This window comes from Megalops cyprinoides, chromosome 3 (genome assembly GCF_013368585.1).
Source record: "Megalops cyprinoides isolate fMegCyp1 chromosome 3, fMegCyp1.pri, whole genome shotgun sequence".
NCBI lineage: Eukaryota > Metazoa > Chordata > Actinopteri > Elopiformes > Megalopidae > Megalops > Megalops cyprinoides.
In genome coordinates this window covers 42,585,599-42,609,351 of record NC_050585.1, presented here as the reverse complement: position 1 = coordinate 42,609,351, position 23,753 = coordinate 42,585,599, and the positions used below count along the sequence as shown (strand labels likewise).

General features: G+C 44.0%; 1 protein-coding gene across 2 annotated transcripts in view; it reads left to right on the top strand.

The window, feature by feature from the left end:
- LOC118775315 (serine/threonine-protein phosphatase 2A 55 kDa regulatory subunit B beta isoform-like) overlaps nt 1-23,753 on the top strand; it is a 64,119-nt gene that overhangs the window by 10,969 nt on the left and 29,397 nt on the right. The window contains exon 1 of one of the 2 annotated variants that reach the window (XM_036525179.1): nt 13,209-13,913. The exons of the other annotated variant lie outside the window; for it this stretch is intronic. Coding sequence (XP_036381072.1) covers nt 13,844-13,913 — 70 coding nt within the window. The 5' untranslated portion in view covers nt 13,209-13,843. Of the gene's footprint in view, nt 1-13,208; nt 13,914-23,753 lie in introns of those variants that run through there. 2 annotated transcript variants of the gene reach the window in all.

The following is a 23,753-nucleotide window of genomic DNA, read 5'->3' as shown; positions in this document are numbered from 1 at the left end:
CAGGATTTCAGCTGTCCTATCCATTGTATTTTGCTATTATTGCTAATTAATTAAAGCCAAGGAAAAACTCCCATGTGAGTTTAACTGGGATGTCAGTTGAAACGGTGCATCTAGAATAAGGATGAAGCTTGTGAAATGCAGTATGAGTCAGGGTGGATAAAAAAAGGATGTTTATGTTTGTCAGAAGCATATCTCCTGCCACAGTTGCCAGCAGAATATTCTGGAACATGGATGGGCCCACTCTCTTTGGACTGGCCTTGTGCAGCAAACACCGCCCCCAGAAACCAAACACACACACACACACACACACCTCTGTATGCTCCCGAACATTGCACAGAGGGTCACGCTTTTGTCACGGCGCTGTTTTATCTGGACTCTATTAACTCGCCTAAGGTGAAAACCGGAACATCAACCAGGTTTTCGTGGCGCAGCCTCTTTCAAAAACATATTAGACGCCGACCCTGTCGCTGTTCAGACCTTTTCCTGGGAGATTAAAGCTGCGATAACTGTAATCAGAGTCCATTGTTCATAACCTTATAGTCTCCCTTGGACAGAGGCAGAGAAGACGCAGCTGCGCTAACTTGGGAAATACGCCGCCCTTTGACCGTCTCTCTCCGACATTCTTAATAAGCTTCATTGTGCTCCACCAAGTGCCTGCCCGGTAGCTGCTGACTGCCATCACAGCAATAATTAGGAAACATGTTTCGGTACTGGCTGCTCAAACGACGCAGCTGTGGGAGAGATGAGCTTGAAAGCTCACTGCATTTTGTTTCGTTACGCGCCTCAGAATATGCCTTGCTGGAATATGTGGTCAATAGAATGCTGAGGACCAATGGAGCATCTTGAGTAATAAGCGCACAAAACCTCTTTCTGCTTGGAGCTAAAGAATCATGTGCATTTTTCGGGGGGAGAGAAATGCATTTAATCCTTAGACGTATCCCCAGTACATTATAATTGGTTATCGATTCCTTCGGCCAAAATGATATCATCTGGTAATGTCTAATGCTGGTTTTCTGCACACCAGAGAATGCATATGGGTTGTTTTATTTCTACATGTGTTCATATGTATACATTTTGTGCGAATTGATTTGATTCTATTCATTTGTGTCTGGTAACGTTTGATTGATCGCTGTACTTTTTGGTCATTTTAATCTGTTTTTGTTATAGCTTGCCTGACTGCTACTATAGGCCAGGAAGACAGATTTTAAGAGATTTCTTTCCTGGTTAAATAAAGGTTGAATAAATTAGACCGCTGTCTCCTAAACAATTGTGGATTGAAACGTCCTTGTGCTGACAGATTAGATTTAGATCCTTTTCGAGGAGCCGATAAAATGAGGGCCCAGCACAACTGACGCGACCGGTACAACCAAAACCTACCCGGGGCTGCCTTCATTCCACTCCGCCTGAGGTGCGCGATTTTTGCTTTTTCCACCGCGCACGGACGTAAGCTCGCTCTTGCTGTCTGCGCCAACCGCACCGCCCCGGCCCCTGGCCCGGGAGACAGCGAGGGAGCGGCACCACCCTGCAGTGCCTAATCGATCCCCAGCGCCCGATCGATACCCGCCTGGCCGCGGGACGTGTTCGCGCTTAAGTGGGATTTACACAAGGCATCGCACTACACACCGGAACCGGCTGGGATAGATGGTTATCTGAACACTGAAGATCACGTGAAGACTGAATATTAGTACCAAAACAAGGTAATAAAACGACACAGAACTATACTATGATAAAAAGAGACTTAACATGCAAAAGTCTAACAGTCCCAACGCTGATTGAACTGGACCGCTGTGTCCCCTGGGGGTATCTCAGAGACAGCTGGCCGGGAACGTGAAATGTGAAATGAACCGGTCTGTGTACCGATTAGAAACTAGTTCAAGCACAAGGCGCAGGCAGAACCAGAGCACTGTGCTTGCAGCTTTCAAAATCGAGCCATTTCCCAAGACGCCTCAAAGGCTGCCCCGCTACAGCTACGAAACTAATTATAGTAATTGTGTGTACACTGCACACAAATGTCATTCTTTTGCTCTGCATATGCTGCGAGTCAGAGCAAGCCTTGTGGCGGCGCGAGACAAAACCATCAGCTGGGGTTTGTTTCCCCGCTGTTGTCCAAGAAACCGCTTCTGATATTTTGCCAAGTGACTGGAGTGCTCTAATTTGATCTCCTGTTATGGCAGTGCCGGCGCGAAGACAACACAAACTGCCCCGCTGTAACATGTCTAACAATCTGTTAATAGTCTAGCCGGCTCCCCCGGAACCAAACAGCTACCGTAAAACAATTTAGTCTTCCAGGCTTCATTTAATTTGGTCCGCCTTAAACATGAAAGATAATGTCTTGCAATTTACTGTTGTCTCGTGGTAGGATTTCATTTAAAGGGCTAAACATTAAATGTGCGTTCAATTTGCATATGAACAGAAAATAAATTTTCATAGCAATTTCCATTTAGAGTGTATCTGGAAGCCCTGACGAGAATGCTAATCCATAGGGGAATCAAAAAAAAAGTGCTTAGCAAAAGCCTGGGGCAATTTGATACAACAATGGGCAGATTTTTTTGAAAATGTGTTTAAATACAGTGTTATGGCATTCAAAGAATGCCAGTAACACTGTATCCATTTTGCTCCTGCAGTCCTATGACACAGTAGGCCTTTCAGCAGAGAGGACAGCTAAGACAGATTTACACTCATAATAAATAGATGTGTGTGTGTTTGTGTGTGTGTGTGTGTGTGTGTGATGTTCTCATGTTTGCATTTGTGCGTGGCTGAGTGTGAGAGAGTATATGTGCTTTGCATGTAAAGTTCTGCCTGCCTTGATCTGAAAGCCAAACTGCTGTGTCAGCTTAGTTTTATATTGACTGCAGCACATGTGCATGCACACACACACACACACACACACGCACACACACACACGCACACACACACACACACACACACACACGCACACACACACACGCACACACACACACACACACACACACACACACACACACACACACACACACACACACACTCATATATTTCTATCTTTCTATCTTGTAATAAGGATTTACAAGTCTCAATATTAAGTATTTATATTCTAAATGTAATTGTTATTCTAAATGTATTGTTTGAATTACATAACAAAATAACAAAATATTACATTAAATATAAACTGCTATGTCATAATCATACTGGCATAATAAATAAAGAACCTTGAGTTGTTGAACATCTATTAACAGGTTTTTTACGGGTCAGTTTGTACCTTGAGAATTGGAGAATAAACAGTTGTAATTCCAAGGTTTGTCCAGGTGATGGTGCTGAAAGATTGGAAATAATAATTTCGTTTAAGGGATATTATACACCACAGACTTCATTGGAAGGGTAATGCGGAACAATCTGCACGAAAAAAAAGCTGGAAGACGTGAATTGTGCTCCGAGTTGGGACAGATACCTTCAAGGCAAACCCATGATTTGATTTACAGCAATTCAATTAAAATGCTTCAGCATGATTCACCTTGGCAAACACTTGAGTGATCACTTATCGATCGTTGGCTGGTGTATTTCAAGGTGTGAGAGGGGTATATTTTGTACTGGTGCGATAGTCCAGCTGCCATGTCACACAGGTAGCTCACTCCCGTCATCAATATATCATCTGCTAGGGGTTATAGGTTAAGCACGGGACCACCGCGTCCGTTCTGCTTGTGTCCTCCAAGGAAACAAAACAAACAAGATGTTCCTCACCAGACATCTCCTGCCATGAACCGTCCTGCTTTTTCCTCCTCTCGGAGTTATATGAAAAACAACAGGTTGTCGCCGGGCGGTCGTCTCACGCGAACGCGTGCTCACCGAGCGGCGGACCGGCCATATGGTGCCGCCGGTCTCATTACAGAGCCAGGCCTGCCGCCGGCGCTGCCTGGCTCATTCAGTGGTGCTGCGCTCCGCCCGGGTGTGCAAATCTCTCATGACATCCTACCCGACGAAGTTTCTTTATTCTTTTTTCCAAAATCCTTATTCTGAAATTTACTGAAGTACCCATAAGCTTGCAGTTTTCATTAAACCTTTAAGATGTATACACTTTGTTCAATCTCAGCAGATATCTTGGACTGAATAAAAGAGAATTGTACTTGAAAAGGTCCTTCCATTCATGCCCATTCACTGAATCAGGATATATCTGAGTTGATGTGTTCACAGATAGCATAACCTGGTTCTGCAGCTAAGCATCTGTAGATTTAATTATATGGAGGAGACAATCGATATACGAGATGGGATGTTAGGGACAGCATGCTGGCGGACAATCACAGAATTTTGAAAGCTGAAGTAATTAGTCATGTACTATATCTATAGCTATTTTTATTTTATAGGATTTCTTTCATTTAAAAATGTTTATGTCACATGAAATAAACAATTGATAGGAACCAATCATGTTGCTTTATTTATTCAGTTAAAATAAGATCGCATTGTTTCATTGAATCTAAGTTGTACTGAGAGGTCAGGACCGGACCGAACAAAAGCGCTGATCTCAGGAAGCGCTTAGCCCGCATATCCATTCAGAGAGATGACCGCGCACCATTGTGCGCGAGCTGACACCTCAGCTTTGGCAGGGAGGCCAGCTTGTGAACAAACTCACTTATCTACAAAAGCGCTGGAAAGTTATCAAATGGTCTTTACTGAGGTCTGACACAGTACAATTTTATTTTTTACGCTAACGAGGCAAGATATTTTTTTCACAAAGTCAAATTGTACCTTAATGATGCTACCGTTTTCAGGATGTGTGCGCATTTGTTACACAAGACCTATAGAGGGCAGACTTTAGTAAGAAGACGGATCATCAAAAATACTCCTCCAGACAAACGGGCGGGTCAGGCACTTGTAACATATTGGTGAAAATACATGAAGCAGAATGACAGGGGGCTGTCTACGCTTAAAGCAGTCATTTAGTTTCGTTTATAACACCATAGAATAATTAAAACTGTGTATAAGCACATTCTCTCACCTGGAACATGCGTCAAGAAGCAGCATTTGTAGGTCCGGTAGGCCTATATATTTCACAGACAAAACTTTCCCAGAATTTAGGTACCGGTAATGGTCCGCAATTAACCCACACAGCAGTATTTATTTTTGAATTCGATGCTTTCAAATTGTGTAGGCAGCCTCACAGACTATGTAAGATGGTGAAATTCATGCAAAGCCATGCAATCCATGCAGGCTGCCGACAAGCGAGACACCCTGTACGGCTCTGCCGCTAGGAACATTAATTCCACGTTACACTGAGCAATTTTTACGCGCGACCATATCATTTGCAAGCATATATGCCCTGGCTTGCTCGCCGTAACACCCTGTGCGATGTATCTGTAATGCACTTTAAGCGTTGGTGCAACTCATCGCACAGAGAAGACATCAATCATTTTCCATGCGACTTATTTATATGTAAATCACTTCCGTCTGAACGATATTGAGCAGCCAGCTCCTCACCCATTCTGTTTTACCCTACCGTTTGCTCTCACCGTTTCTGTGAAATACAACCAACAAAATCAAAGCAAATGATAGTACTCTATGTTTACGTCTTATATTTGATACGATGTTGTCGATACGCAGTTTTGGAACATCCTCACTAACATGTTCAGAAATGCACATGAGACACATGGGATTTAGTTACATGCGATTTCATGCGATTGGACATTGCTTGTACTCTTCATGATCTGAACTGTATTTGCACGCGATCCTATCACTGGCAATCAGTTCTGGCAATTTTTATTCGAGCCCGTCTATCTTCCTGCACTGTAGCGTGGATGGAAGCCAGAGAACTCTCCAAGGTGCTGAAACCAAAAGTGCTGATACCAACGAACTCCCGCCCTTACGCCCCAGAGCCCAGTAAGTCCTTAAAATATACGGCCTTTCGAGCACAAAGTGGGCACTTAAAGTTCTGCCTGCTCATTGTTCGAGAGGCGTTGCAAAATTGTCACCAAAGGCTTTGCGTTTATTCATAGCCAATGGACCGAAACCAAGTCAAATTTTCCCACACTTGTTTATATAGTGCAGAAACACAGGTCCATGGAAACTTACAATAAAAATGCAGGCAATTTGACAATCATCAGGTAACCACGAATAAATTTCTGAGTCAGTATGAAAAAAAAAATGCAGTTTGAAGTATCTATTCTAGTGTGTGGATTCAGTGTCTCTTCTCAAATTCTGAATTGCTAAAAGTAGCTGTTTCTGCACACCTCTGAGATGAAGTGCCCTCCTGGAAGGGCATGGATACCACTGGCAGCACCTCTGCCGGGCCAGGAGAGTCTGAGGGCGCTGAATCATTTGAACTGGGCTTGCTCGGTGTCATCTCACATCCCCTCTCCTTCACCAGCTGGGGTAGCATCATGGCCTCAGTGTGAACCGCCGTCACATCCTGTCACCATGGGAACAAAGAGAGGAAAGCCAGAAGGGGTACATAGCCCCCCCCCCCCCCCCCCCCCCAAAAAAAAAACCCTGATCACAAACAGCTAAAGTACTTTTAGGCAAGGTGAATTCTGGCTTGACTGTTCTGCAAATCATGTACAGTTAAATTTCTTCCCCATTGCAAAAAGAGCAGTCATGTTTGACATGAACATGCATGGAGTCAAAAAAGAAGTGGTCAAAGTATGGGTTAAAGGAAATGGCCTTGTGACTTTGACTATGATGCAAGCAAGAACCAGAACATTTGTTGCACATCGTATTTTATGTGTTAATGAGCCTCACTTTAGACTGTATCTCACCTCCTTATTTGTGATGCAGTAGGCTGCAACTATTCACAGTAAAAGGTACCAATCTGAATGGAGCCACTGCAGTTATAAACCTGAGAGGAAATGGCAGATCCTGTTTGGGCTGAGTGTGACACACATGCATTGTGCCTTTAAACGAATGAGCTGTACCTCCTTAATGTAACATTTGTCAATGAGCCAAAGTTATTGATGAAAACTGTCTCCAAAGTCACATGGAAAATTCAGTGATGGCACAGATTAAAAAAGAGGTGTATGAGATCATCTCTCCTTTTCTTTGTCTCTCTCTCTCTCTCTTTCTCTCTCTCTCAAGCCTCTTCCCGTGTGTTGTCACATGCTAAAGTTGTTTTAACATATAATGCAAAATTTTGTTTTTTTTTACAATGCAAAGTGATTAATTAGAAATCATAATTTGATTATTTTTTTGATATTAATTTTGTGCTTGATCAAGTCAAAGTTACCATGTGGACAATCATAAAGAACAAAAGGAATAGTGTGAGTCTGACAGTGACAGTAATGTGAAGGTGGAATTAGAATCGTTTTCTGATCAATTCTAGAATTGTACAATTCAGAGTTTGCATTTGAATGTAGAAGCTACAAGGTCATACATACAAAACAACCTATGCTCCATGGTTGAAGGAGAGCTGGTGAGAAATGTTAGCTTTTTCTATGTGATCTTGTATTTGTTATTCTAGGTTGCATCTGTGTATACCTTTTGTGAGGTACCTGTGAAACAGTTATAGATGATAGGCTCCACATTTGATGGAAACTGTTACATGGTAAAATGAAAACAATTTCACCCTGGATTGAGGTCTGGGATGAATTACTGACACAAGGACAAAATGGATGGTAACTATTCACTGAAGACCAACCATTGAAAAAGAGGTATTTCATGTAGGTGGCCATGTGCTTAAAGAATAAAAAATGAAACGCATGCTTCAAATGTTCTGACTCAGATAAGTCTTCATCAGTGCTATGTGCTATGTCTATGCCAGCAATGCAATACCTTACACAGAAAAGGTTACATGATGATATTCATTCATTTGAAAAGCAACACATATTGTGGTATTCAAAGTGTAGATTAATTAGACCAATAAACAATCAGCCTGTTAATATTCAGTATAAAGATTCAATATTCTCAGATCCTAATGTTAGTGACATGTTAACTGGTGATATTACTTGATTTGTCATTCTCTAGTTAATGTGCACACTGAAAAAAAAAAAACGTAGCCCTAAACATGAAAAGATTCTTCACAATGATTCTGAGATACTACAAAACAGTAATATGTACTGTTTGAAACTGTATATTGGATTATACTGACATCCAAAGTGATAAATGTTTGTCATGTAAAATAATCACATCACAAGTGCTATCTATCTGGAATGTGATACATAACAGTGAATCCAAAGACCTGTGGCCATGATTGATAAGGTGACCCTCAGCCTCTGAGCAGTCCTTTGTCATCAGTGGTGCTTTAGTTTATTTGAAAGATTATGTGTGACCCCCTTCACTGCCATGCTTTGTACAGCGTCAGCATCACTCATTCTCCATTGGCTGTGAATTGTTCATTCTGAGAGGCGCAAACCAGAATCTGTTTACAGGCTGTCTATACACCGCACTTGGGGGGTCATTTTTGATGTTATTCTGTGTGTCTTTTTGAGTTACACTGCTTCGAGAGAGAGATCGAGAGAGAGACAGAGAGGGGGGGGGGGAGAAATTTGCTGTGGTCATCATGATTTAAGAAGCACTATGAGATTAGCTTCCTCCAGGCTGGCTTTAATCCGTCTAGCTTTAGCCACACATTTATCTTGTTAGCTGTCTCTCTCCCTCTCGCTCTGTCTCTCTCCGTCCTTCTCTCCCTGTCTCCCAGTCTGTCTCTCTCTCTATCTCTTTCTCATTCTCACAATAAACTATTTGTCTTTCTCTGCCCCACCACTAGCCTCTGTCTGTCTGTCTGTCTATCTATTTATCTATCTACCCTCTCTGTATGGCCTTCTCTCTTTCACATCCATTCTCTTAACCTCCCCTGCACTTGCGGTTGTTGCAGAAGTTCTTTATCTAATTTCATCTCACCTCCCCTCTCTATATTACATGACTGTATTTCTCTCATCCCTCTAAAATGCGACTGTTCTGTCGCAGCAGTGGCAGCTGCTGCGTCCTTGCTTGCCGCGCTAGTGTGGCAGTCCGAGAGCCTGCTCGTTTACATGCGGGTCAGGTCCGAGGACGTGGGTCTCTGTGACAAGCCTGCTGGTGCCGGCGCCGCGGGGGCACACATCAGGGGCTGTTAACTCACGTCAGAGAGGCCCATGCCTTCTCACCTGCAGCTCCTGGAAGCCTGGGTAATTGAAACAGCCCGATAATGTTTTTTTTTTTTTTTCCTGTCCCTGAGGTGAACGTTCCTCCTTATTTCCTACATGCGGCAGGCTGCCTGATTGACTGCCCCCGTAAATCCTATTTGCCATCAATGTATTTAGGCCACTTATTGCTACTGTTTGTTTGGCACGACATCGGAGGACTCTCTGCGCCTTCTTTAAACAGCCTTTCCTGGAAGCCCCCCGCCCCCCCCCCCCCCCCCCCCCCCCCCCCCGGAAAGGCCGCACGAGCCTCTTACTGTGGGTACTCGGAGCTCATTCGAGCTTGAAATTCTCTGTTAACAAACTAAAATGGTTCAAATATATCACTTTCTGCTGTCCCTCTTGGTGATTTGCTACTTCCTGCTATTGGCCTTTTCTCCTCATCCATTTGATGTTATGTCTGCTAGGACATCATCTCCCTCTATCCCAGAGATGCGCTGTGTGACAGTTTCTTTGTTAAGAGAGCTGGATTAGGTAAAAACTGCTTGACTCATTGTCCCTATGAACACTGAAAAATTGATGAGTCACTGCCCCTCTATAAATATGAACCAGCAGAAGAGGATTTCTTTTCTTATGTCAGTGTTGTATAAACACATCCATTTCCTTGCTGACAGGAAACTAAGGCACAGACCTCCTGGACCTCCTGTTCCTAGGGGCTTGCTGACTTGCTGTGTGTTTCTATGCGCTATGACTCAGAGGAGAAAAATCAATGCTGAGAATTAATGGGAAGGTGGGGGGTCTGGGCGGAGGGGTGAGGGGTGATGCGGGGCAGTCTGAAATAATCTGTATCTTCGGTGTTTCGAAAGCATGTGGTGGAACAGAAGAAATTTGGAGAGGTTCTGTTTGCTGCACATGAGGGAACATCATCCCATCCCATCCCATTTGGTTCTGGTTCTTGTACATAAGGGAACAGCCTCCCATTCCTCTTTGTGACACATACTCATAATGAACCTGCTGTGTTTTACATTCCCTTTGTTGAAATAGATAGGCGGAGCTACACCATGAACATGTAACTCATCCCTGACCCAGAACAATGCCAAACTCTACCGATTAGGACATGTTTTTAATATCAGATACCTACACTGCATTATGTGTGTTTATAGTATGCGTGTCTTAGGTAACTAAGGAACGACACTTACCAGAAGGTTGTGGGTTTGATTCCCAGGTTAGTCACTGCTGTTGCACCCTTGAGAAAGGTACTTAAGTTGAATTGCAATAGTAAATCTCCAGTTGCTTAAATGGGCAGTACTTAAAAAATCACTCTGGATAAGGGTGTCCACCAACTAAATACTGTCCATGATTTTAATTGTAATCATACTAAAATATTATCAACACTGCCTTCACATGTGCCAAAATTCTGGAGAATGTTTGGTCTCTGCTGTATTTTCCTATTTGAAGTGCTGCAGCCCTGACGATTTGTGGCAAGACTTCCTCAGGTCATGCAATGTATAGCAGTTCGATGTTCCTGAATCATCACTGTGGTGCGGTTGTGCGCATGTTTTGGGGTGGAGCCTTATCTCCAGCCACTAGTCAGCAGCTGTCCAGTAAGTGTGGGGACAAGAACACACGCCGAAGCACTCTCCATGTCAAGCCCATGAAAACCACTCTGATCCTCAGCCACTGTTAACCATCCGCCCTCGGCATAGTGGACCCGAGTGCCTGCAAACATCTCTCTCCGAATGGGAGTTTGGGCAGAGCCTGTAGACTGGCTGCTGTTCTGCTATGGCTTTGGGAGGATGGGTTTTAGTTACAGCCACCCCATTGTTCTCCTTGTAGTCTTGTTTCAACCTGCTGTAATTATTGTGTAAAACTGTCAAAACCTGGACTCTCTCTCTCTCTGTCTCCCTTATTCTCCCTTTGCCTTTCTGGATCTCTGCCGCTCAGGTGCAAATATGTGTGATACACTTTATAAGGGCATCCACAGACAGGAACCTTTAACACTAACATCACTACAGTAGGCGCTGCTGAAGAGTGCATAGACTCAAAGCCGTCCATTACTAGCGAGAATCTGGCTTCCCTCTCCTCCTTTTGTTTGATGTCTTAAATTGCACTGCAGCACGATATTTCCTTCCCCTCTGCAGAGCTTTCAGAGAAGTGGCTGTTACCCTGCCAGCACTGGAGATGGTTTTACACAGGGGCGGAGGGAAGAAAGCCATGACGTGCCACAGAGCACCTTTATCCAGGGCTGGTGTGAAAGATGAGAACTGATATGGGGGGGGTTGTGTGAAAGACGGCAGCGATGTCAGCTCCCTGGAAGGCTTCTTTCCCTGCACAATCTATTCTGTGATCAGAGCATGATGTGGTTAATTATTCAACTGACACTGTGGATGAATGCTAAAAACGCTAACTCACCACCAAACATTTGTTCTATGTACTAACAGCACTGTACATCAGACTAACTACTTATACCAGTTTATATTCGGGGCTCATTCAGTAGGTCAGCTGGAAAACAATATGTATGCCATATCATTGATGGAAGGGAATGCACAGTGTACTTATTGCTTTGCATTATAAACAAGGTATTATATTTTATTATTTTGGCCTTGTACTAATCATGTATATGTATACATAATACTGTCAGTGTTTGGGGTGGTAGGGGGAGGGCCATGCAAGTGAAAGTTGTGGTTGGCAGGACCGGGCCAGTATATACAAATACAGCTTTATATTCATTCTAGGGGCTGTAAAATTAGCCTATTAAAGCAATCCTTCTGAACAAATACCCATGTACTAGCAGTGCGCTCTGCTAATAGGGCATTTCCTCAGTTCAGTGGTTGTGTTTAAAATCAATGCCTTTTTAATCCCCCATTTCTGTGGTTCGCACTAATGGGAATTATCACAGGACTTCAACGCTACTGACAGCCCCTTTGTTGTAGACTTTAAATAATAATCACCGCTCAAGAACGGGAGAAAAGCCCTTGAAAATCAGCCAATGAAATCATCTCATGTGCATTGACTTCCGTTGCACTTTGTTTGGTGGGAAAAAAAAAGGATTGCAAATTTGTCTCAACACCAGGTAAAGGCACGCGGGGATTTTGTCCATGCAGCCACATCGTAAACCAGATTACCGGAGATACAGATAATGTCTCCCAATTTATTCTAACTGCAGAGAAAGAGCAGCCGACTGTTTAATAGCGTGTTGAAAAGGAGCGATGTTTCAACATGTACCGCGCTTAAGGACTGATAGCGCAACAACATTGGAGTGATACGCCTCGTGACATTTTACAGTGGAATTCTTAATTTGCGCTGAAATGGGCTCGCAGATAAGGCTGTCGATGCAGGCCTGCTTAAGAAACACACACGGCGCCTCTCCTTTCGCTTTTATTTGCACTTTGAATCGGAAAGTAGGCCTCCGCAGACAATAGAACTAGGTAGATTAAAAGAGTAAATATGCAGAAAGCTTGGAATAGTAACGAGGGTACGAGCGAGTCCCTGCGGAGACATACATTAAAACACGGCATGTAAATCAATGCTTACCAGCATAATTGGGCAACGGCGAGACTCCAAATCAGATTTATCCGGCCGTATGCCGTCGCTCTGTGGCGCTGAATGACAAACATATAAAGGATCACGGGAATTATGTATAAGAAGCGATTGGACTGCGCCTCTCTATTGATTATGGAATGTGTAATATGTTTTCGTGGCTTAACTGCTAAGCACATTAGGCACACTATAGCAGGCAACGACGGGAAGAGAGAGAATGAAGAAAAACACCGGCATTATTCGAGCTAGAATCAATCCATCAGAATTCGAGCTGAGTCAGAATTCCGAGTGACTCTTTCTTCCTTGTGCATTGCGGCAGTGTGCAGCGAACGTTTGCTTAAGTGTGATGTGCGACTATGCTTCTACCTTTGGCAACACAATGGGTCCAACACCAAACCTACACACAGCAACAAGAATGCATGTAGTAGTGTTATCATGACACGTATGTTGTGTGTGGTCCGAGTCCATTAGTGTATGAAGTGTATGCATAATATTGCTCCGGGGCCGGTGTCATTTTTTTTTTTTTACAGCGCGAAGCGTCAATGTGGCACCGGCTTCAGGGCAGCACTGCCCCTGCCCCCGGCATGTGCTACAGCAGTGATGCTGACGCAGTCCGACACCGGCAATCTGCGTAGGAGGAGTCTGCCCTAATGCACCGCGCGATAGCTGCACGAGCGCTTTCATGCAGCACTCGACAGACCCGTACAGCGACACCGGGGGCGAGCCGGGCAAGCGAAACGACAGGAGGAAACCGAACCCGAGATGCCATCTGACTGACGCATAATCTCGAGCGCCTCATAGCCCTGCACACTGAAAATCATTTACAAACTCAAATCGCCGGAAAGGGACACTTATCTTGCTCTACCTGCAAATACGCGTCAATTTCGTTTAATTTTTTTATTTTATCCTCTTTACACGTGTGCTGCCGGTTTCAAAAACAGCTTTGTCGGAATCGTCGCTAACAGTTTTCTAACGTTGTAGAGCGTGGTGTCATTTCCCTTTAAATACACAGTTTATCTTTATAATCTTTAATTTAACTGATGTATTAGAGCGACCGATCGGCCGAGCTCTAGTCCTGTTCCACTCGTAGCTGCTGTCTGTGCTTACGTGGGTGCCCCCCGGAGCGGACGGCCAGGAATTGCCTCATTTCTGTATTTATAATATTTGTTGTCTCCTTGGAGACGGCCCGATCATGACGAGCAACCGGCTGTGCGCTCGAGCCCTATGCTGAGACGGTGGTTCAGGACCATGGGCACGTGTTTATCTGCAAAGTAACGAAATCATAAATGGATGAAGACATTGACACCCGCAAAATCAACAACAGCTTCCTTCGCGACCACAACTATGCAACCGAAGGTAAGTAGCTCTTGACTATTTGTTTGATTTATAGTAAAGGTGGTGATGACGTTTTGAACCGATAGCTGAATTGGCATGGTTGATCTGGCTGCCAAAAATAACATGGATTGCGAGAGCGAGAAAACGGAATCATTAGCCTTGGGGTTGAAATCTAAGTATGTGGCACTTCGATGACAATCAACCACACAAACCCCCTATCCCCTAACCCCCTAAATGCCTAACATGAAGGACGGCCGAAACGAGCAGAATGACTAGACATAATTTCCAAACTTTCACTGAGTGAGTAGCCTTCTCCCAGCAACGGAAAAAGGAGCGTCTTATTAATGAAACAGCTCATTCATTGATACTGGATGGGTACATCGTGGATGGTGCGGTCGGATGTAATGTTTTATACATGCGCTTGTTAATCACGATTTACAAACGGTCCTCCTAATAGTCCGCGTCATTTATTTGCAATAAACGTTTATTATCACTAATTCAGTACATTAATGTCGAGAGAAAGGCTGTGATTCTGCTGAGAATATTGCATCCATTTGTATTTGTCGATGCCTCTGCAGCGAGTTTCAAACTGATGCGCAGTATGCTATTTGCTACGCACCGCCGTCCCTTGCCAGATTCTGATAGATTTTTCCAAGCTGTCAGCCCTGCCTAAGGTGAGCGACAAGCCGGTGCACCAGCGGGGACGACGGGACAGCGCTAAAGTGTAGTCAGATGTAACAGCAGGGGCGTCTTATCTCCGTTCTGGTCTTGACACCTTTGTCCAGGTCCCCCACTGTTCGATGAAAAGTAGCTTTGGTTTGTAACGGAATACAGAGTTGTAGCTTTGGGTAAATCTTCTCCTGCAACGCAGTTGCACACTTTAACAAATTGCAAGACCGAAATCTAAATCTTTCAGACTCAGTTTTGAAATTATCTGAAATACAAAACATTTAAATTAAAAAAATGTAAAATTACGTTTAGTAGTAGGTAGTTGGTAAGGTGCCACTGTATGAGCAGGTACACACCTCTCATCTGCATCACTGTGGTGTTGATGTGACGCGAGGTGCGATTACCGGGAGCTGAAACCTTGGGGAGTCGCATTAGCTTTAGTAAAGCTAATTCATCAGTAAGATTAAGGATTATCAAGATAAGGGAAGGTGCGCCATCCATCTAGCTGGGTAAGGTGAGGGAATTTCAGATGCAGCTGAAGCGGCCTCTTAGGGAGGTGAGGAAGGGAATACGAGCTCACGCCAGAGAACCTGGCAGCAGAGCAGACAGAGTTAGTGCAGGTAAAACCATACAGTAACGTTCAGCAATGTGAGGTGGCTGTGTAGCATTGTGGTAAGGAGCAGGGTTGCTGGTTTGATTCCCCGCTAAAGCACTGCTGCTGTACCCTTGGGCAAGGTGCTTAACCCAAAATTGCCTCTGTAAATATCCATTGGTATAAAAGGAGAACATGTTAAAATTGTAGCCTATGTAAGCCACTCTGGGTAAGAGTGTCTGTTAAATGGCAAAAATGTAATGTAATGTGTTCCTAGACGGTGTAGAGATGGCATTGGTCCTCTGTAATGCCACCCCTCCCTTTCTTTGTTGTTTAAGTTACAGCTGTGCCTGTTCCTCCAAAATGATTCCTCTCTCTCTGCGCTCCCCTGTGGCCGCGCTGTTGAAACAGTGCCTTAGCATGGCTCATGTCCCCAGAGTAGCTGCTGGCCAGGTTATGCATTTGGGTCTGGGCCAGGGGCTCAAGCTGTTTGATAGAGAGCTGGGTGGGGAGACAGGCTCTCGTTCTCTCTCAGCACAGCTCTGGAACATGGATTCAATCGCCATCGTCCTTAACTTTGACTTACATAAAAATGCATTTGTGTTTTTTTTTTTTTACCCACAGTCACAGATTGGCAAATACAGCGATCACCAAAATTGAGGAAGAAAATTGTGTTTGTAGTAAGAAATTCACACCTGTGTTTATTTTCTGGTGAAAGTTAAGGACAGATTATGGAATCTGGCTGTCTGTTGCAGTACAGCACTCATCATAGCATTACAGTAGCACAACGCTCAGTACAACACGGCCATAGCACAGCACAATATCAGTTCTAAACTGTCATAGTGCAGCACTCTATCAATATAGCACCATAATAGCACAACAATGTCTAAGCACAGCACTGCCAAAGCACAGCAGTTTCCTCACAGTACTGCTATAGCACAGCACACTATCAGAACTGCACTGTCATAGCACAGCACTGTCTCAATACAGAGCTATCATAATACAGCACTGTGTCAGTGCAGCACTACTGTAACACAGCACTGTCTCAATACAGAGCCATCATAACACAGCTGTGTCTCAGTACAGCACTGCCGTAACACTCCACTGTCTCAATACAGAGCTATCATAACACAGCTGTGTCTCAGTACAGCACTACTGTAACACAACACTGTCTCAATACAGAGCTATCATAATACAGCACTGTGTCAGCACAGCACTACCGTAACACAGCACTGTCTCAATACAGAGCTGTCATAGTACAGCACTGTGTCAGTACAGCACTACCGTAACACAGCACTGTCTCAATACAGAGCTATCATAATACAGCACTGTGTCAGTGCAGCACTACCGTAACACAGCACTGTCTCAATACAGAGCTATCATAATACAGCACTGTGTCAGTACAGCACTACCGTAACACAGCACTGTTTCAATACAGAGCTATCATAATACAGCACTGTGTCAGTACAGCACTACCGTAACACAGCACTGTCATAATACAGCACTTTCATAGCACAGCGTTGTGTCAGCACAGCTCTGCCTGGAACAGAGGGGAACTCTGCGGCACACGGGGGGTTACAGAAGGCAGAACTGTCTCTCACTTCCTCCTCTATCCCAGAGGTCTCTGCACAGATAAACAAAAAGCCTCTTGTGAAGGTTTGTCGGATCCCAGATTATGCCTGCTTCAGCCCGGGTGTTCTATGAAGAGAAGCTTCAGTGAATGCTTTGAATACTGCCCCTCAGACTCCAAGCTTCCCCACTCTGGGCTTGAAATCTTTATGTAACTTGGGCTCTGTGAATTTGGTCACCGAAATGATGCCTTCATCTTCATGATACTTGCTCCCCATGGTAGTTGTTAGCTCATAGACTTGAGCTCCGGTGCAAACAGACACGAGAGTCATGGAGGACTGTTGTGTGGCAAGGCAGAGATGAAGAGGGATGACGCTTTTGCTCAGAATTGGACCGAATACTCTGAATTCATTTCCTCATTAAACTTCTTCATAGTTACACATCTGCCTGGTTTTAGCCCTCATTTTAGCCCCATTCTACCTGATCTTCAATTAAACTGAGCAAACCTTATTGAAGCAATAGTTTTCTCAGATGCCTTGAAACCGTGTTTATTCAGTGCAATGTTTTGTCCCTTTCTCAGACACACAGAGGACATAATAGGCACAAATGACAAGATGCGCTTATTACAGCGAGGACCCTTTGAGTAGGGTAAACACAGTCGCTAATGGCCAGCACCATTAAATGTGTGTTTGTGTGTGTCTTTCTGTGGGACGCACACAATCATTACTTCAGATGAAAGATTTAATAGCATCTTATTGTTCAGTTTGGAGCAAAGAAACTGATGAATGCAAGAGCCAAAGCAGCAATTTTCCCCTTAAGATTTGATTTTTTTTAAGTGTGCAATTGACAGATGCACATCCAGATGATCTCATTCGCAGGGTGCATGCAACGAAAGAATAAGGTGTTAAATAAACTGTTTCTCCCTTGTTAGGAACGTCTAGTCTGTAACAGCTTCTATTTTCATTGGACAGACATTGAAGATTGAAATGAGAGGTGTGATCCCACAAAGACAGACTGCAGTACACTGGCATATACCCCCTCTCTCCGTCTCAAGCCCCAGCCCCAACACACACACACACACACACACACACACACACACACGCACACACACACACACGCACACACACACAATGTCATAACCACTCCCCCCTCCCTCCCCTCCACACTCCCACAGCTGTGAATTTATTAACCACACCAATAATACCATTTCACCACAGAACCAGTGCAGTGTCTGTTTAAACAGTCTTGTTTCACCCACTGACCCAGTAACAGACTTCCCCCCTCCCCTATAGTGCTGTTAACTCCCAGCCCCCCCCTCCATTCCTGCCCACCTTTTCCCTGCAGACGACGTGGGCTGAATAATTCAGACGGCCTTTTTACGCTCATCAGTGCCAAATGCAGCACCCCTTTACTCTGTGAGTTGTCAGATCTCTGTCCAGGTATGCATGAGTGGAGCACAGAAGCAGACATACACGCAGGACCTGGCTTCCTGCTTTTAAGCGTGCATTAGCGAGAGCTTCAGAACAAAGCCTCTCCACTGGCCTCAGAGCAGAGGTGGCTCATGGGTAACGACACAGCAGGGGAGCCCTTGCACCTGTTTTCACTGATTCTTTTCTCTCCTGTGAAGTCTGCCATCTTCCATGTAAATTTGGAGAAATTCTGAATGTGGAACGCCCCGGAACATTTTCACAGGAGTAATGCTGCAGATCTTTACAATGATTTCCACCCTGAAATATCTATCAGCTGACAAGGCATAACTTAGAGGGAAGGCAAGTAAAGGGTTTTAGAATTAGATGATGCTACAAAAGCAGTTATTAATATATGATAATTAAAACTGCTCTTCGCAACGTCCCTCTGCAGAACAATGGGTTAATCACTGGTAATGGCATTTTAGGCACGTTGAAACGTATATAGACATGATACAACTCAAATTTAGGACGTGATTTCAAAACTTCAAAGCTCACTGTCACAAACTGGTTGTTTCTGTTTCTCCACACAGAGGCCCTTGGGTCTGTAGGACAGAAATAGATAGGATGAACTTGTCCTCTGTGAGGCTGTGTTGCAGGTCTTTGGCGATCCAGGGGACCCAAGCCTCTCCGCTGCAATGCAGTGCAAGGAAAGCAGAAATGAAGTAATGATTGTCTCTATTCCCATAATGGGCAGATGCCCCCAAACAATCACATTAATATGTTATGAGCCTCATACATTTATTAAAAGGTATTAATGCACTTTTCTTTTAGCTGGTTGATGTTGAACTTTCCATGAAAGACATATAAGATTTTATCTTTGAAGGGTGTACTGGAAGGCAAACACCCGGTACTAGCAGTAAACCATGAACCTGGTATAGCAGCAGAAGCATAATGCAGTATAGTGTTATTATTACTGGGAAAATCAAAGTAATTAAAGCTATTGAAATTGTAATATACTGATAAAAAAGGAAAATGAAAGAGGAAAATGAAATGGGAAGCACTAAGACCACGTTAATCATAATCCATTGCAGTGCACAAGTGTAATTACATGAGAATGAGAGAGGTGAAGGCAGGGTGAGTTCAAGCACAACATGATGGAATGAAGATCAGCTCTAGGTTCGTTGCATTGCATTATTGTCATTTAGCAGACGCTCTCATCCAGAGTGACTTACATACAGTAGGTTACAGTTTTATCCATGTATACAGCTGGATATTTACTGAGGCAAGTGTAGGTTAAGTACCTTACCCAAGGGTACAACAGCAGTGTCCAAGCGGGGAATCGAAGCAGCAACCTTTTGGTTACCAGCCCTGCTCCTTACCACTACACCACCCTGCTGATCTCATTTCCACCTTTTCCTTTCCAGTGCTCTGAGAGGGCCACACCCCATTGATGTGAACAGGCATTAGTTCCAGCAGATGCACCATAGACACAATAGGCTTTCTCAGGGGCATTGTCCCACCCCCTGTGCATCTGTGGGCTCTTCATGGCCACCATGCACAAGGCACAATGCATGATGGGAACTGTCATGGCTTCGGGCTGAGATAGGGGTGTGCCACTGCTCTAATGTTAAAGACATGGAGACTTACTGTAAATGACTCAGTTTATTAACAAATGTCAGCTTCTGATGAGTGTTTATGGACAGCTGTGAAATACAGTTATAGACTCAGGAGGAAGTTACAGATAACTTAGAGATAACTTTAAAGATAACTTCTCACTTGTAAGTCACTTTGGATAAAAGCGTCTGCCAAATGACCTAAATGTAACTTTGAGTCATCATGTTGGGAAACAGCTCTGCATGGTTCTACTTGTGATTGGTTGACCATGATGAGAGAGGCAAATTTGGAAATCCTGACTGAGAATTTGGCTAAGATATGGGTGTTAAGCACCACTTACCCTTTACCGACTTCCACTAGATTTTAATGACATTCGATCAGTCAGGACCTCATTGGAGCGCTAGGCTTGGATTCAGAGTCTGCATGATGATAAACCATGACACTGTTCTTTCCCTCAGGTTCACACACAGGCTTTTGGAGGGAAAGTGCTCAAATTTTGAAAACCGCGTAGCAATGGTCAGTCTTGCGGGAAAGAGCATTTCTGACATTAGAACCAAAAGGGCATGGGCACAAGCCCTCCTAGACCCTCCCAGTGCTCTCAATGGGACGGCATATTGACTCGTGCGTGCCCTATGAAAAGTTGAAAAAGGAGGACATGAGTGTAGGTACTCAGTTGCTTGCATGCTGTGATAGACCAGGCTCATTACCTCTCCAACACCTCAAGGTTCTGCTGCTAAAGTCTCTGTTAAAGTGTGAAGGCATCTCAACTATGCCTCTCAGATTACTCTTTCACCTTCCCCTGATTAAATCCCCTGGATTGGCTTACCTGCTTAATGCATAACTATCTGATTGTATCCTACTGTTTCCTACACATGGACTGAACTGTATGTATTTCTCTATACTCCAAGTTAATTGGAGTGGCAGTGCATCATAGTGGTAAATAGCAGTGCTTGTAACCAAAAGGTTGCTGGTCCAATTCCTCACTGGGGCATTGCTGCTGGGCCAGGTACTTAACCCAGAATTGCCTCAGTGAATAAGCTGTATAAACGGTTAACATGTAAAAGTTGTAACCTATCTAAGTCACTTTGGATAAGACCGACTGCTAAATAACATTTACATTCATACATTTGGCAGACTCTTTTGTCCAAAGCGACTTACAAGTGAGGCAGAGTACAATATAAGCAAAAAACCATAAGGAGTCAAATGCTGATAATGTAATGTTAATATCCCAATTGCCATGGAAACTGTTCAGTTTGATAGCGTTTGTCTCTGAAAATTGTTTGAGAAGAGTCACGTTTGGAAAAGCATGACTGAAAAGTTCTTGACTCTGAAAATTGTTTGGTTAGATGGCAAGCAGGTTAGAATGAGAAGTCCACTTGGCCTTGTAGATGGTCATGTAAATTGTTGTTTGTGCTGACTGTGAGTGCTGGCCAAAGTGCAGGTGGAGGAGAAAAAGTCAGAGAGAAAGAGAAGCACTAACCCAAATTACCCTGGAGGAACTGACAGAGCAGCGTTATTTATGGGTTTCTGAGAGACCCGGGCAAACACTCTGCTGAAAAATGATATGAGAGTATTGGGGCTCTTTAGTGGTTACTCACAAAACAACACCTGATGGAACAGCTACCAAGGTCACCCTGGAAGGAATAAATTAATGCAATACAATCACTGACCCACACTGAACTCATTTTAAGTTCACCTCATTGAAAGTTTAATATACTTTGACCTGAAGTGGATTGACCTTTGACTTTCCTTAAGACCAGCGCAGATCAGAGGATGGAATACTATTCGTGGGGCATATTTCATCAGCACATTTATGATCTTATTCAATGTTTGCTACATAGATAAATAGTTTCTTTTTGTAATTGTCAAAAGAAGAGCATTGTCAGTAATTGGAAATTATGTAAAGAGCAAAGAGCAGATAGTAGCAAAGAGCTTGTGCTGGATAATGTAATGTAACTATATTGAGCACAAGCTCTTTGCTTAGGGCTTGTCCTCTACACTTGCGCATCCAGATGATCTTTGAGCTGCCCTGGACATGGGGATCTGGCACAAGTAAAAATAGTAGCGAATGAGAATGACCTGGGGCCTCTGGCGTCACTGGGACAGACAGAGCTCAGGCCAGAGATAATAATCAAAATGTACCTGAACCTTTACAGGGGATCGAGAGTGAAAGTCCATCTGCGTGTAACTGCCGAGTTTGATGCCATAAGTGGGTCTTTCCCATTTAGTCGAAGTGCCTTGTCCTGGATGCAAGGGATTATTAATTTATGGGCTTCGACAACAACATCCGGGGAACATAAGTCCATATCTCTCAGAAGAAAACAAAGCAACTACAAAAAAGATTCTGAACAATTCAGGCTGTTTTCCTAAACTGAAACTAACCTTCATTCCACAAGTCTAATTAAAAAAGGCCCATTTCTCACAATGATGATAAAAACATGGTCAGATCGCTCTTATGGCCTATGGTTACATCCCCTCAAACTGGTCAAAAAAATCAATATTTCATAATGCCATTTCCTGTGTGTCCATTCATATTTCAAACACCTCATCCAAAACAATTAGTATTTTGATCATTAGTGTTTTGTCCTCGGAGTGTCTGCAATTCTAAATAAAGCACATTAATATGCTGTGCTGTGTCAGTGCTGGACCAGTGACAATCTAGCAGACGACCCAATGAATAACCTCTCCCATAAGCATGCTGACAGGGCCCATGCAGTCCCTCTACCTCTCTGTGCCTGGATCAATGGTCAGTGAGATGTGTTTCAGGGCAGCTCCACCTCCAATTGGGGGGGTGGGGGGGGGGGGGTGTTGATCCTAAAACATTGAGCGATGGGCCCCCCTCCCCCCCTTCCTGGGACGCGTTCGGATGGCTCCTTCAGGAGAGGAAATGAGGTCGACTCCTCTGGGACGTGTCAGAAATTCAAAGGAGAGACAGATACAGAAATTGTTTTGTTGGGGGGGGGGGGGGGGGGGGGGGCAGTGAATGAGTGGATAAATAAAGCTCTTGCATAGTTGGCATCGACCAGGGAATTGGCCAACCTGAAATAGTGGGTTGTTTTCTCAAAGCTTCTGCTGAGGCTGTCATAAATCAAAGAAGTCTAAGAAGTCTTTTTTTTTTGTTTCTCGGAGAACCTTTTCAGTTGAGTGTTCCCTGATAGAAATAGCACATCTCCTCTTTTAAAAATAGCTTAGAATTCACGCCTACACTGCATATCACAAGAATAAAACAATACGCCCAGAGTTTTTCATGCTGGCCTGAAGTGAAGGAAGAGTTGGAGTGTGAAAATTCACAGCTGGGATGGGGGTTTCTGTGTGTTCACTCGTACCTTCACCGCATACACTTATGTGTCAACGTTTTCTGAGCGTCTCTGTTACCTTCCTGTCCCAGTGGAGATTCTTAGTGTTTGAGAGTCTCTGCTTTTGTGTAAATGTGGAAATAATTGGTGTGTGTGTGTGGAATGGGGTCAGTTTGTCAGTATTCATGACAATGCTTGTGAGCATCTGTTTGTGTGTGCTTGTGGGTATGTGTGTTTGTGTGTGCAGGTCTGTGAAGATGGTGGGTTTTCACGTCAATCCGTGTGCCTGTATATGTCTGTTCATAACACAGTGCTACTGTAATCTGATTTGCTCTCACATGGCACCCATCAGCTATCTGTTTTACTCTGTTGATTGGCCCTCTGATTTTCATCTTGCCTGTTTTCAAAACCCAACCTGTTTTCAATAGAGGTGAGCATGGCATGTATCACAGTCACCATCTAGTCAGTGGCATACCTTAAATCATGACATGTTATGACAGTGGCTGTCTCAGTGAGATGACCAACAGGAAGAGCTTGCAAAACCATAATGACACAAAGAATCTACATGGAGTCACAGAGCCCCAGTGGGGTGTTGTGTTGCATATTCGAGTCAAACACTGGCCACAGCCAGATACACAGCAGAGAGGCCAGCAGTTCCCTGTTCTTCCTAGACCCTCTTCCTGCTTCTTTTGGTCCCCCTTCTCCACTGCAT